Here is a 13,970-nt window from a genome sequence, read left to right as displayed (position 1 = left end):
AGTCGGTTAATGAGCCAAGGCGGCAAAGACTAATGGGCACCTCATGGCTCCGGTACAACTACAAGTTTCACTTTACTTCGGCGCCTTCCGTTATGTAACGTGGCGCCAAAAAAACGACTCCGAAATTACTTTGTAAAATCATTTTCGTGGGAATCGGTCGATATCCGTGTGAAGAGTTTGCAATGAGACCCGATGGATCAATGGTTTACGATACGTCATGGGCAGTGCACAAAGTACTTAAATATATATATTTTTCACTCGGCTCACTGATGAGCACGAGTCTCCTTTCAGAAAGAGAGGAATTAGGCCAATAGTCCACCACCCTGGCCCAATTGGATTGGCAGACTCCACACAACTAGAGAATTAAGAAAAATCTTAGGTATACAGGTTTCTTCACGATGTTTTTCCTACACCGTTTCAGACAAGTGATATTTAATTTCTTATAATGGACATAACTTAAAAGTAACATAAAGAGTGATAGCCCAGTGGATATGACCTCGGCCTTCGATTCGGAGGGCGTAGGTTTGAATCCGGTTCGAGGTATGCACCTCCAATTAGGGTACAAAATGGAAAATACAAATTCGTAATGTGTCTTCAGGGTAGGCAAAACATTCTCTAGTGCGCTGTTGCTTATAAGCTGGGGAATGGAGAGATAACAAAGTTAATTTGATTAATTTTAAAGGCTTAGCGAAAATTTTCCGTGTTATAAAGAAATTATGAATTTTAAGGCGGTTTTTGTATATACATAGCAAGATTGTACCTGATTATCTGATGTATCTGATTGATCGGCTAGTATCTAGTTGAAATAAAATAATTTTATTTATTTTTATCATTAAATTAAAAGTTTAATTTAATTTACATCAGTTACAGTTATATTCCAACAAAACAAGACAGCGTAGAAATGTGAATGTGAACACTATGGAATCATTTATATTTGTTGCATAGTCATACCTTTGCTGGAAAGGCGAATGGGAGTCATTCAATTAGAGTTATCATTAAATTTTTCCACAATTGCATACTTTCTGATACGGCAGAGCTCAAACATTAAGCCGTTTACTCAGGCTATAAAAATCGCGCCAGCGAAACCGTCCAACCGGCCGCAGTCGCGACCAGTTTTGAGAAAACCGAACAGCAGTCCACCTCCAAACATCGTTGGCTACTGACGGATCAAATCTAAAACACCGCTTTATATTTTAATCCAATTCCCGGCTAATTCAAATTTCGAACGCATTAATTCAGTCACGTTTAGGAACTTTATCGTGCCCGATTCTGACATTAGTCTTTTTTTCACGTCCGTAACTTTTTATTAATGAGTTGTTTTTCGTGTTAATTTCAAATATAATTTTTAGTTAGAGTTTATTAAGTTGGTGGTTTGAGTGAAAGTGTTTTTAGATCTAAAAGTGAAAGGTGAGTGCGGTCCTCGGAGCCTGTTTTCGCTCTTTAATCGGGTTAGATGCTTGCATGAAGATGACATTTGTGACCTACATTTCGTTCAGCTTTCCTTGGTCACTTATGGAGTGTTTACGCATGTTTCTATAATATTTTATCACAACTTGTGTTAAAAATATAGTTTTGGTATTTTTAATAGTTTATATTTTTTGTAGCATTTATAAATTCTACTTATTCAAACATTTAAAATAAGTATTCGAACGCCACTCTCTCTTTCTCGTGTAGTTTAAGTTCACAATACGCTAATTTGATAGATTATGCACTTTATATAAAATTAGAGATAGCTCTTTTGTGAGAGAGCTTACCCGGGAAAGTAGTAGGTACAAAGATTTTGTACTATTGGACATGTTACACGCCTGCAAATTCACCTCAAAAAGTGATCCTAATTTAGCAACTCCACTGAGCGCAGACATGCATAATGTTGTGTCCACTTCATCATCATCATCATATCAGCCGATGGACGTCCACTGCAGGACATAGGCCTTTTGTAGGGACTTCCAAACATCACGATACTGAGCCATCTGCATCCAGCGAATCCCTGCGACTCGCTTGATGTCGTCAGTCCACCTGGTGGGGGGTCGGCCAACACTGCGCTTACTAGTGCGGGGTCGCCATTCCAGCACTTTGGGACCCCAACGTCCATCGGCTCTTCGAACTATGTGCCCCGCCCATTGCCACTTCAGCTTCGCAACTCGTTGAGCTATGTCTGTGACTTTGGTTCTTCTGCGGATCTCCTCATTTCTGATTCGTGTCCACTTACGTTATATATTTATGTATATAATTTTTACACTTCCTGAACACACAACTCGACATTGTAGACAATAAAGGCTCGAGCCCTTTTTTAGACTCGAGTCCTATTTTAGGGCTTAATGTTTTGTAGTCGTAGTTTAGACTCAGATGTCTGGATTAAGTTTAGACTAGCCTTTTTATTGGAACGAAGCTCTTGCAGTTTACAGTGAATTGGCAGAAATTGCCATTTAATATTTTATGTAGGTACCCATGTATGAGGTTATTTAACGATCTGTCTGTGTTTTACATGCAGGTAATAATTATTTTAAAAAACTGACATTTTTAAATTTCTTATTCATGCACCGATTTCTTTCAAAATCGATATCTAGGCATTGCATGAATGGCAAAAACTGATTATCAATCCACAAAATTGGAAACCAATAATCGAATCCAAATTTCGAACCCATAATTCGAATAAAAAATATGAATACAAAATACGAATCCAACATTCGAAACCACAAAATCGAATCCTAATTTCGAATCCAAAATTTGAATCCAAAATTCGAATTCACAAAATTCGAATTTACATAATTCGAATCTAAATTTCGAATCCAAAATTTGAATCCATTGATTGAATCCATTAATTAAATCCAAAATTTGAATCCAAAATTCAAATTCACAAAATTTTAATCCGAAATTTGAATCCAAAACTCCAATTAAATAATTTAATTCGAAATTCAAAATTAATCCACCATATTGGATTCAGAATGATGTCACACAGCTAACCATACATTCTCATTTATAATAAACGTACATACTAAATTTCTTCACAATAAAAAAAGCCTTAACTCAGAAGGGCTCATAGCCTATTCGGCTTTTAGCCTTTTAGCCTTTATGAAAGGACGCAAACCTTTACAAAAAGCTAGTCTTGAAGTTCCAGGAGCTATTTGGTCTTTTAGCCTTTAAGTGGCCTAAAAACCCATTTTTAATACCTTATATTAGGGTTAGGCCGCCCTCCTGCTAGGAGAGGTGATTTGGAGCTTAGACCTACCACGCTAATCTTCTTGGCGTGTTTATGGTGATTGATGTTTGACTCTGAAACAATCACAATCATTTATTATATTCTTTGAAAATATTATTTAAATTGAGTTATTTTTTAAGTTTAGTTGCAGATGGACACCAACGTCAAATCTCTGTGATTTTCTTGGATCCGTTATTAAAAGTATATACCCTCACCTGTTATTTAATTGTGAATTTAAATAAATGATAGATAAGTAATATTCACCTTGACTTTTTGCACATATAAATTGCCTTCCTCCGGCATTTATTTCTAATCACTATTAAATAATAGATGAGGGTTTATATTTCTAATGGATCTCGTACCATGTAATTTGACATTGTAAACTCTGCCCGGCACGTCGATTTTCTTTCTACGATCGCTAACGCTTCGAAAACTAGAAAAATGTATAGAAATGACAGATCTTGATCACGTCACCTGTTGATAGCAAATGTCATTCCCATACATCTTTTTAGTTTTCGAAGCGTTAGCGATCGTGGCTAGGGGGGCTGTATTGTAAACTATATCTATACTAATATTGAACTATTTTATTGTAAACTATATCTATATTATAAAGTTGAAAAGTTAGTTTGTTTGTTTATTTGCTTTAAACATGCAATCTGGAACTACTGATCCGATTTGAAAAGTTGTTTCAGTGTTAGACAGCTCATTTATCGAGGAAGGCTTTATATTATCCCCGTATTCCTACGGGAACGAGAACCACGCGGGTAAAACCCCGCTGCGTCAGTCAGTAAATAAATAATTAAAAAGGAATGGCATATCAACGAAATAAGAAAAGTAGAAGCATCCATTTTGGCGTGCTATACAGTATATGTTGTGTAGAACTGCCTCATTGGTCCCGTGGTTAGCTAGTTCAGCTACGGACAATGAGGTCCAGGGTTTGAATCCCGGGTCAGGCCAACAAAAACAAATTGGGATTTTTCTTACAAGGAAAATCTTAATAGCAGCCTGGAGTTGGGAAGTTGGCGTTGTTAATACACCCCCGTGCCTCGGAGAGCACGTAAAGCCGTCAGTCCTGCGCCTGATCTCTCACCGGTCGTGTCGGTCTGCCGTCCCATCGGATTTCGAGAGTGAGGGAAGGTTTGCTAATTTTGGTTTAAAAAAAATGGTATTTTTGTATATGTGTGTGCCTGCGTGTATGTGTGTATGTGTGTGGGACAGTCGTGTTAAGTTTGAAAGACATTCATCACGCCCCAAAAGAGCATTGACGCGTCACCGCTTTCGCTTTAATTGTTTGAGAAGCCTCCAACTAGGCTGTGCATGTTTTCTCAAAATTCTATTTATGAAATTCTACTCAAAACAACATAAAGAAGGTTAAGAAAAAGAATCCTATAGAACATAGACATGTCCATTTTTGACTTCATCTCTGGCACAGCTGTTAGTGCAGTGGTTCTCAACAGAGAGGACCTGGGTTCGATTTCAGGCACGGGTTAGTTTAGGATTTTATATTTCCTAAAATGGCTCAGGGCCTGTAGCCAAGTGGCAGGTCGATTCTCTTTCTTCGAAAACTAGAAAAATGTGAATGACAGGAATGACAGATCTGATCGACAAAAAAAACCCCGACAAAATAAACAGAATTTCATGTAGCTATCACAGATACGATTAAATTCAGCGTAGTATGTCATTTGAATTAAAATATTTGCATCGTTTGTTACAGGGCACTGTCAAAACATCTGTAAAATACCAACTTACGATATGTTTGAACACTACCCTGTGACGTCATGTCATCGGTGAACGATGGAGAACTATGGATACCGATACAAGATGAAGCTAGCAACAGAACATGCGATTACAAAAGAAGAGGGAGAAGACAGAGGAATAACCAAAAAGCTAACTACAAGAGCAAACGAATACGTTACGATTTAAAAAAGAGTAGAAATAAATTAATACATCATGGGATTAGAAGCTTCAGAAGCGCAGAAGACCTACGTCATGAAGTTAATAACAATAGGAAAAATCACTCATATAAGGTATTACAAGAAAGAGTTGTAAAACTAAGTGAGCAACATGAACTTAGTAGTAGTAGAACATCGAGGAAAATTCAGCGACGTGAAGTCAGCAGCAATATAGAGAAGCTTAATAGCATTACAAAATGGCGACGTGGTACAAAATGGCGGATAAGCGCGATGTTCATACCGTTGGTTATTTTAAATGTCATTGGAATCAGTAATGCAGAAAGTAAGTATATAACCTCAAAGTTATATAGCCTCAATAGCTCAACGGTAAGAGTGGTCGGACTCATCACCGAAGGGTGGTGGTTCGATCTTCGCCCCGTTGGTCTATTGTCATACCCACTCCTAGCACAGTCTTTTCCGACTAGTTGGAGGGAAATGGGAATATTGGCCATATTATAAAATATATGGCAAATATTCTTTTGAAAAAAAAAAAAACCTTTAATGTTGTACTACAGCCTTCCTTGATGAGTTCCTGTTTACCGATAAACAAATTAATGGTATGGAAATTAAGGTAGAAAACGCATGTTATTTCATAACTTATTTATTTTAAATTATGTATGGTTTGTTTATAAAATATCATACAAAATATATTAACTATATCTAATTGTTCTAAGCTTATTAATCAAACTTATTTTCATCGATTTAAGAACAAGTTAATTACAATTATTATTAGGTGTGAAATGAGTGATTTATACCGTCATTTTTAATTTGTTTGCTGGTAAACAGTATTCATCAAGAAAGGCTGTATAGGTACTAATATTTGTATTAAAAACAATGGCATCATATGGTTTTTTGATGAAGAAGTCTATGATGATGGTGTCCTAACCGCTTCGATGGTCCAGCGTTTAGTCTATGTGGTTTCGGATCACGAGGTCCTGAGTTCGATTGCGGGCTATGCACCACCGAGCTTTTCTTTCTTCTAAATAATTTTTCAGTGTAAATTCTTGGCTAGGAGTTGGGAAGTTGGTGATATCACACCCGTGTCTTGGTTAACACATTATGTCATCGGTAGTGGTTGTTATTTATCATTAAAGACCCGCATTGGAACAGCATGGTGGGTTTAAACTCCAAATTCAAATTTGGTTGGTTGTAGGCTTCGGCCGTAGCTAGTTACCACCCTTCCGGCAAAGAAGTACAGCCAATTGATTTAGCGTTCCGGTGCGATCGTGTAGAAACCGAAAGAGAGCCCGCTTCCATCTTAAATTGCATCATCACTATCAGGTGAGATTGTAATCAAGGGCTAATTTGTAAAGAATGAAAACCCCCTTTTCTATAAGGAGCGAAGCCTGGCGTGTTTACGCGGCTAACTACATAGCCGCGTAAACACATATTAATGATGATAGCAACGATGACGAAGTTGATTAAAAATCCTTTTTTTTTATCTTCCAGGTTTAACCAGCAGAGTTTTAGCTTCGTTCCTCGGTTATCCAACAACATGCAGTGTAGGTTTGGAAGTGAGGCCCTGCACCCTCTCTCTGTCATGTTGGCTGCGAGGAGGCACCAGGGTCAGAGGCTGCGGGAGTGGCTGGCTGTTCTCCTGTTGTCTACCGGCAGAACCTGATAGAAATGACTTTGATAACTCGTAAGTTTCTTAATATTGTTCAAAGTTATATTGAACTTCTTTTAAATGAACAACTAATTCATGTTTATTTTTATATTGTCTGAATTTGAGCTGTCTCCCAAATCCGACAAACCTTTTTGGACTCCAAGGCTGCCAAAGACCTCATTTTGTGAAGGTTAAAATTTGGTCAGCCTATATTCAAACCAGAGTACGGTTAGCTAACTGTAAATAAATTTCAAGGGTTGCCTTTATTGTCGGATTTTCAATCGGTCCCGGATGGAGAAAATCCACGCTATGCCACTGAGTGTTTCATCTGATCTGAGTGCCTCTATCACCTATTAGTATAAAAAAACTCTTCTCTCTCTATTTCTACCAGAAAGAGTTTGTTTGAGAAAAGTTTCCACTAAATAGCTAATGTATCCAAGAATTCTTTAACATTCTATACATATAAAAGCGTCAAGAGACCGATACCGCTTGACGGACAAAGATGAAATTTGGGTGGAATGTAGTTTATAATTAGTAGACGTCCATTAAGAATTTTTTACGGCCTCCGTGGCGCAGTGGTATGTGCGGTGGATTTACAAGACGGAGGTCCTGGGTTCGATCCCCGGCTGGGCAGATTGAGATTTTCTAAATTTGTCCAGGTGTGGCTGGTGGGAGGCTTTGGCCGTGGCTAGTTACCACCCTACCGGCAAAGACGTACCGCCAAGCGATTTAGCCTTCCGGTACGATGCCGTGTAGAAACCGAAAGGGGTGTGGATTGTCATCCTCCTCCTAACAAGTTAGCCCGCTTCCATCTTAGACTGCATCATCACTTACCATCAGGTGAGATTGTAGTCAAGGGCTAACTTGTAAAGAATAAAATAAAAAAAAACGAATTTTGTGACAGATTCTGATTAACGAGGTCTAAAAACGAACGAAGTTGCGGGCGTCCGCATACATACTATAGTCAAGATTCCTTTCATGTAAGAAATTCTTTCTATCCCAGAATCCCATCATCGGATTGGAGGTACAAAGTGGTGCCGCCGAAGCTACGCCAAGTGCCGCAGCGGAGTGTGGTGCCGACCAACGTCTTCAGACGACGCGTTGACGAAGACATCACCCAGGTGAGGTTACTCCACATAAGGTCAAGTCGAGAGCTGTGATAGCCTTGACAGCCGTGATAGAAAGATAGTTGATATGACCTCTGCCTCCGATCCCGGAGGGTTTGTGTTCGAATCCGGTCCGGGGCATGCATAACTTTTCAGTAGTGTGCATTTTAAGAAATTAAAAACATCGGGAGCAATCGTGCATAGCAGAGAATTTTCTTAATTCTCTGCATGCATGGTGGACTATTGGCCTAGCAGTCAGTCAGGGCCTAATCCCTCTCATACTGAGAGGGGTTAGGCCAATAACAAAGTGTTCGAAATATGAATTCACTTTTACGCTTACGAATAAATAAATTTTGAATTCAAAATTCAAAATTCATTTATTTCAAGTAGGCTCTACCACCGGTTCGGAAGGCAGGTTTTGCTGAGAAGATACCGGCAAGAAACTCAACAGTTGCTCTTTTGAAAAAGTCAAGTTTTGTGCTCCAAATTATGAACTACAACGAAATCTTTTCTGAGCTAGCGTGTTTATGTTTTCTTCTCAGATTGAGTGCGGACTCCCCTCTACCAGGATACTACAGAAGAGAATTATCGGCGGTAGAGAGGCGAGGTTCGCGGAGTTCCCCTGGCAAGCTCACGTCAGGATATCGGAGTTTCAATGCGGTGGTGTGCTGAGTATGTTTATAGCTGTATATTTACGCAAAAGTACAATCATCAACAGTCTGATTTTACTAACCAACTGCAGTGAGGCGTCTTATGAAGTAGGCGATGCGATGGAGAGTTTGTGGTTAGAATATCAGAAAACAGAGTTTTCTGATTTTGAGGTTAGAATGATATCTACAATTGTGACTGGGATCGACGCGACGGCTTATTTTACTTTGTATTCATTCATCTCCAACTAGTCGAGATATACTGTATTAGGAGTGGGAACGACAATAGTCCTGCGGACGGGGATTGGATCACCACCTATGTGATGAGTCCGGCCTCTTTGCCGTTAAACTATTAAGGCATAGTAGCCTAACTTGCTTTAGATTTTAGGCTACTAAGCCTCATAGTTTGACATCCAAAGCCGCATAGGTAGCACCAGAAAAACGAAACAGTTGAGCAGTTTATCCAGTGTAAAATGCATCCTTAATGAAATATCCTTGTTCACAACTTCGCAGTATCCAAATGGTTCGTCGCCACAGCTGCGCACTGCGTGTCGCGCGCGCGACCACGTGACATCGCCGTGTGGCTAGGCGCATTGGACACCGCCGCCGGGACCAATACTGCGAGGAAACTTGGGTAATAAATACCCTTGTGGCTTTGTTGATATATATTTTCATCTAAGAGACTCATAAGAAGGCTCAAGAGTCATTCAGCGGGCGATGGAGTGAGCGGCTATGGTCGGAGTATCTTCGTATGATCGAATTAGAAATGAAGAGATCGGCAGATGATCCCAAGTTATCTCCGTGGCTCAACAAATTGCAAAGCTTAAGGAGAGGTATAGTTCGTAGAGCCGCTAGATCTTAGGGTCCTAAGGTGCTGGAATGGCTCTCACCTCTACGTGGCTAGGGTGTGAAATTCTTCACGAAGCCCTTGTTTTCTTATTTCAACATGGGCATCTTTAAGATAAAAGTAAATAAGCATCTCTTAGACATCGCGACTCACTTTAGACTTTATCTTCACTATGGTGAGAATATGGTAAAAAAAAGAATAACTGCTTGTAAATCCCAAATTATTAGTTTCCAAAAATTGTAATATACGGAAACTTGTATTGCCTTCTGTTGCTCTTGAAAATGTTAGCCATCCTAATAGTTATTGCTATTTATCACAGGTCATAGTTAAAAACTTCAGTCATGGAAAATACCTTCTAGATTAGAACACAATTATTTGATTTCAACCTTAATTTCACAGAAACTGAGATCTACAGAAAACCCAGTGAACTGTTAACTTATCAATGACTTAATGAAATTGGTAACACTTGTTTCTATTTCAATTTCAGGGTCGTCCAAAAAATACTCCATCCCCTATTCCAGTTCCGTATGACCCAGCCTGACCGGTATGACATCGCTCTGTTGAAGCTGTCGCGTCCGGTCATGTACACCAGCCATATACTCCCCATCTGTCTTCCGGACACGGACATCGAGCTCCGGGGCAAGTCCGGGGTCATCGCCGGCTGGGGGAAGACGGACGCTAGTAACGGGCACACTGGAACCAACATACTGAGATCTGCCACTGTTCCTATACTAAGTGAGTGCATCTAATTACATGGCCATCTGTCTCCCGGACACGGACATCGAGCTTCTGAGTAACATCCAACATATTGAGATCTGCCACTGTTCCTTATATTACGTAAGTGATCCGTAATTCATCACAGTACTTACAGTAAGTATTATTAGTGTCAGAGTATTATCCATATAGTGTCCAAGTATTATCCAGAAGCTGACAAAATAGTAGCGTTGTATTGCGCAAAAGTGTGGACGGCTCGAACGTCACGACAAGAATGAGCTAAGCCGCCAGAGCCACTACTCCCCACCCCCAACTTACGGAACATTTCGTACTATCTCGGCTCATGATGACATGACCCGACCGATCGAATGACTCACTCGTGCTGACACGCTCTAAAGAGTTGCCAGTATATTTAAAGGCATTTGAGGCTTTATATCTACGCGCCTCAGGTTACCAGGCTCAGGACAACGCATTATAGGTTGTGTTTCTTGTATTACGTCCTAAGAAGAGTGTTCTTAATATGAGGTGGGCCAATTGCTGAAAAAAATATCTGTAATATTTCTTTTCCCTGTCACCTGAGTGAGTTAAGTAAAGTGTAAACACCTGCTTGGCAAGTGCATTTCACCATATATAGTCATCGTATTTTATTATCAGGTGTGGTTTAATCTTAAAAACACGTTTTTCGTAACCGAAAAATGGAGGTTCTGAATTCGACGCGTATGTTTTTTTTATTATTAGCTAGTGCTTGACAATAATAAATTTTCTTTCATTACTAAAAGTTATGAAAACTTCCATCAATGTTTTGTCATATAAATTTTGACATTTCCAGGTACAGAGCAATGCATCAAATGGCACCAGAGCAAGCAGATCCTCGTAGAGATACACTCCGAGATGATCTGCGCCGGTCACTCTGATGGTCATCAAGATGCTTGCTTAGGTATTTTTTACAATCGTTTACAAAAACATGAGATCATCATCATCATCATTATCAACAAATATTCGGCTCACCGCAGAGCTCGAGTCACCTCTCAGAATGAGAGAGGTTAGGCCAGAAGTCAACCACGCTGGCCCAATGCGGATTGGCAGACTTCACGTACGCAGAGAATTAAGAAAATTCTGAGGTATGCAGGTTTCCTCACGATGTTGTTTCTTCACCGTTTGGGACACGTGATATTTAATTTCTTAAAAATGCACACGGCTGAAAAGTTGGAGGTGCATGCCCCGGACCGGATTCGAACCCACGCCCTCTGGAATCGGAAGCAGAGGTCATATCCACTGGGCTATCACGACGCTTAATCACCGGTAAGTTTAACGTAATTCTCTTCGGTATTTTTTTTAAATTATATTCTCTTTCGCCGGACACTTAGATTACTAGCCACCTTGTAAGACGAAAGTTAAGCCATTAAAGGCTTTCGGTCTGAGAGGAAAATGTCAATAAAATTGGTATATTTTTATTGACTGTAAGGTGTGATGTGATGGCAAGTGGATAAGACCTCTGCCTTCCATTCAGATGTAATTCGAATTCGGTCCAACCTCCAGTTATGTGCATAAGTGACATATACGGCGAAGGGAAAACTGCATACCTGAGAAGTTTCTTAATTCTCTACGTGTGCCACTCAGTGTTTGGCCGGCTATTATCCTAACCCCTTTCTGCAAGAAAACTCATGCTAACCGTGACCTGAATGATCATCATCATTATTGACAACCCATCCGACAGAAATAACAGTTTCATTTCTACCCTCAGGGGACTCCGGGGGACCGCTCATAGTGTTGGACGGCGGGAGGTACTATCTGGTGGGTATCACCTCCGCCGGCTTCGGCTGCGGAGTGGACCACCAGCCAGGGATCTACCACAACGTCAAGATGACTTCCAACTGGATCAAGGATATCATTACTCCAGCAACCAGTTTCATTGACTTTTAGATTGTTAAATTAAATTGTTATTTACAATGTAGCCCATGTAGCCATGTGGCACGTCGATTCTCTTTCTACGATCGCAAACGCTTCGAAAACTAGAAATATAAAATATCGGAATCACATTTGCTATCGATAGGTCACGTGATCAAGATCTGTCAATCCCATACATTTTCCTAGTTTTCGAAGCGTTTGCGATCGTAGAAAGAGAATCGGGACTGGACCGGCTTTTTACTGTATCCTGCAAAACTGGACCCCGTGTTCACATGGCAGTTCAGTTTTGCTGAGTAAAAAACTACCATTGCTATGCTTAAAAAACAGTGTCCAGCAAAAAACCGCACGCAGGAAGCCGTGTGAACACTGCTATTGAAATATATGTCAGACTAGCGGACGCCCGCGACTTCGTCCGCGTGAAACTCGATGTAAACTTTCAACTACCTTTTCCTGAATTTTTTCTATAAACTATTTTTTCTATAACTAATCTTTGCTATAAACCTCACGGAGCCCGAGGCCTTTCCAACGAATGCAAAACCGTGGAATGCAAAACCGTGGGTTCATGCGTTCTGGAGTTATAGCGTCAGGAAGGAAAACCCGACTTATTTTTATATAGTAGAGAAGATTAAACGGGATCCTGCTTTTTACTGGACTACGCATCCAGTTTCTAGTGATAAAACCGAATGACACAATTTGGCCAGATTAGCTTTTTACAGGATCCCGCATGCGGGATGCTCGTGTGAACGCTAGCATATAAACACATTTGCCATCGGAATCTTGCAGAAAACGGAATCCTGCATACAACTGGACTGCCGTGTGAATAGGGCGTTAGTTTGAGTTGAATGCCTCAAGGTCAGTGGTTAATCAGTGCGGTTTTGGATCGTGAGGCCTAGGTTCAAGTCCTGGGTCAGACTTTGTAATTTTTTTTCCAATAACTTCTAAATACTTTGGCGTTACAATCGCGCACCTCGGAGAGTAGTTCCAACGACCAATTTTGTCATTATCACTAGGCTAATACTAATTCTTACAAACATTACTTTAAGCCCAATACCATTGTAACAGCGTTGTGGGTGTACGCTCCATAACCCATCTCATACAGTAAACAATTTGATAAAATGTATATAGCCCATGTTACCTGGGCTATTATTACAGATCTTTTGACACCTCTTTTAGTAAAATCGGTTCAATAGTTTAGGCCTTACGGTCGAACATACACGCATATATACATAGACTGCCAAAATCATTACCCTTTCTTTTGGCTTCGCCGTAGTCGTGTAAAAAGGAAGCCTGTGTTCTCGTGTGTATAATTAGCAAACAGTTAGCAACAAATTAATGGTATTTGTTAATTAATGTAAACTAATTACATTAATTAACAAATTAATGTAAACTAATTACATTAATTAACAAATTAATGTAAACTAATTACATTAATTAACAAATTAACGTAAACTAATTACATTAATTAACAAATACCGAATTCCTGTTATAACCACAAAACATTTTGTTTTTAGTTTAACTGAAAATAAAAACACGTGTTAATTTATACATTTATACACTGTCGTGGACCCCCATTTTCATTTCATGGACCCCCAAATGTTTTTCGCTGACGTAGACCCCTTGCAGGTTGTCATAGACCCCTAGGGGTCGATATAGAGCATTTTGAGAATCACTGCCCTAAAGCAAGAGAAAACGCTCTTGACAGCTGCCGCCATAAAAAAAAACATGCTTGACTCTATATCGGTGGATTAAAAAAAAACAGTTATAGGTAGGTATGTTTTATTTGTTTACAAAATATATAAATAAATAATTTTAACTATACTAGTACGTTTGCTTGCATTTTATGTGTGTTGTTATTATAAAGTTATCTTTGTTTATTTGTTACTAATTTATTATTGATCTCCTGTTTGTTGATTGAGCAAAATAAATATTCTTAATGTGTTTTTCGTAGTTTTATTTAAATACATGTATACCTAGAAAATGACAAGACTGTG

General features: G+C 39.4%; 1 protein-coding gene across 1 annotated transcript; it reads left to right on the top strand.

The window, feature by feature from the left end:
- Window positions 1–860: 860 nt before the first annotated feature.
- LOC112050025 (coagulation factor IX) lies at window positions 861–13,919 on the top strand. Its single transcript, XM_024088146.2, has 9 exons — window positions 861–1,407; window positions 4,914–5,434; window positions 6,601–6,793; window positions 7,761–7,878; window positions 8,406–8,535; window positions 9,024–9,144; window positions 9,845–10,092; window positions 10,901–11,008; window positions 11,816–13,919. Exons 2-9 carry the CDS (start codon window positions 4,978–4,980, stop codon window positions 11,992–11,994), a joined length of 1,554 nt encoding a protein of 517 aa, XP_023943914.2. The 5' UTR covers window positions 861–1,407; window positions 4,914–4,977; the 3' UTR covers window positions 11,995–13,919.
- The last annotated feature ends 51 nt before the right edge of the window (window positions 13,920–13,970 follow it).

The sequence above is a fragment of the Bicyclus anynana genome, chromosome 18 (genome assembly GCF_947172395.1).
Source record: "Bicyclus anynana chromosome 18, ilBicAnyn1.1, whole genome shotgun sequence".
In the NCBI taxonomy this organism is placed as follows: Eukaryota; Metazoa; Arthropoda; class Insecta; order Lepidoptera; family Nymphalidae; genus Bicyclus; species Bicyclus anynana.
The sequence above is the reverse complement of the archived record's forward strand: the minus strand, read 5'-3'. Positions and strand labels throughout refer to the sequence as shown.

Bases quoted from the DNA above. Each gene is read 5' to 3' on its own strand.
- LOC112050025 (XM_024088146.2), top strand. From the start codon at position 4,978: ATGTCATCGGTGAACGATGGAGAACTATGGATACCGATACAAGATGAA. The intron at 7,879-8,405 runs GTGAGGTTACTC...TTTTCTTCTCAG, and splicing joins TTGACGAAGACATCACCCAG to ATTGAGTGCGGACTCCCCTC. The intron at 8,536-9,023 runs GTATGTTTATAG...ACAACTTCGCAG, and splicing joins TCAATGCGGTGGTGTGCTGA to TATCCAAATGGTTCGTCGCC.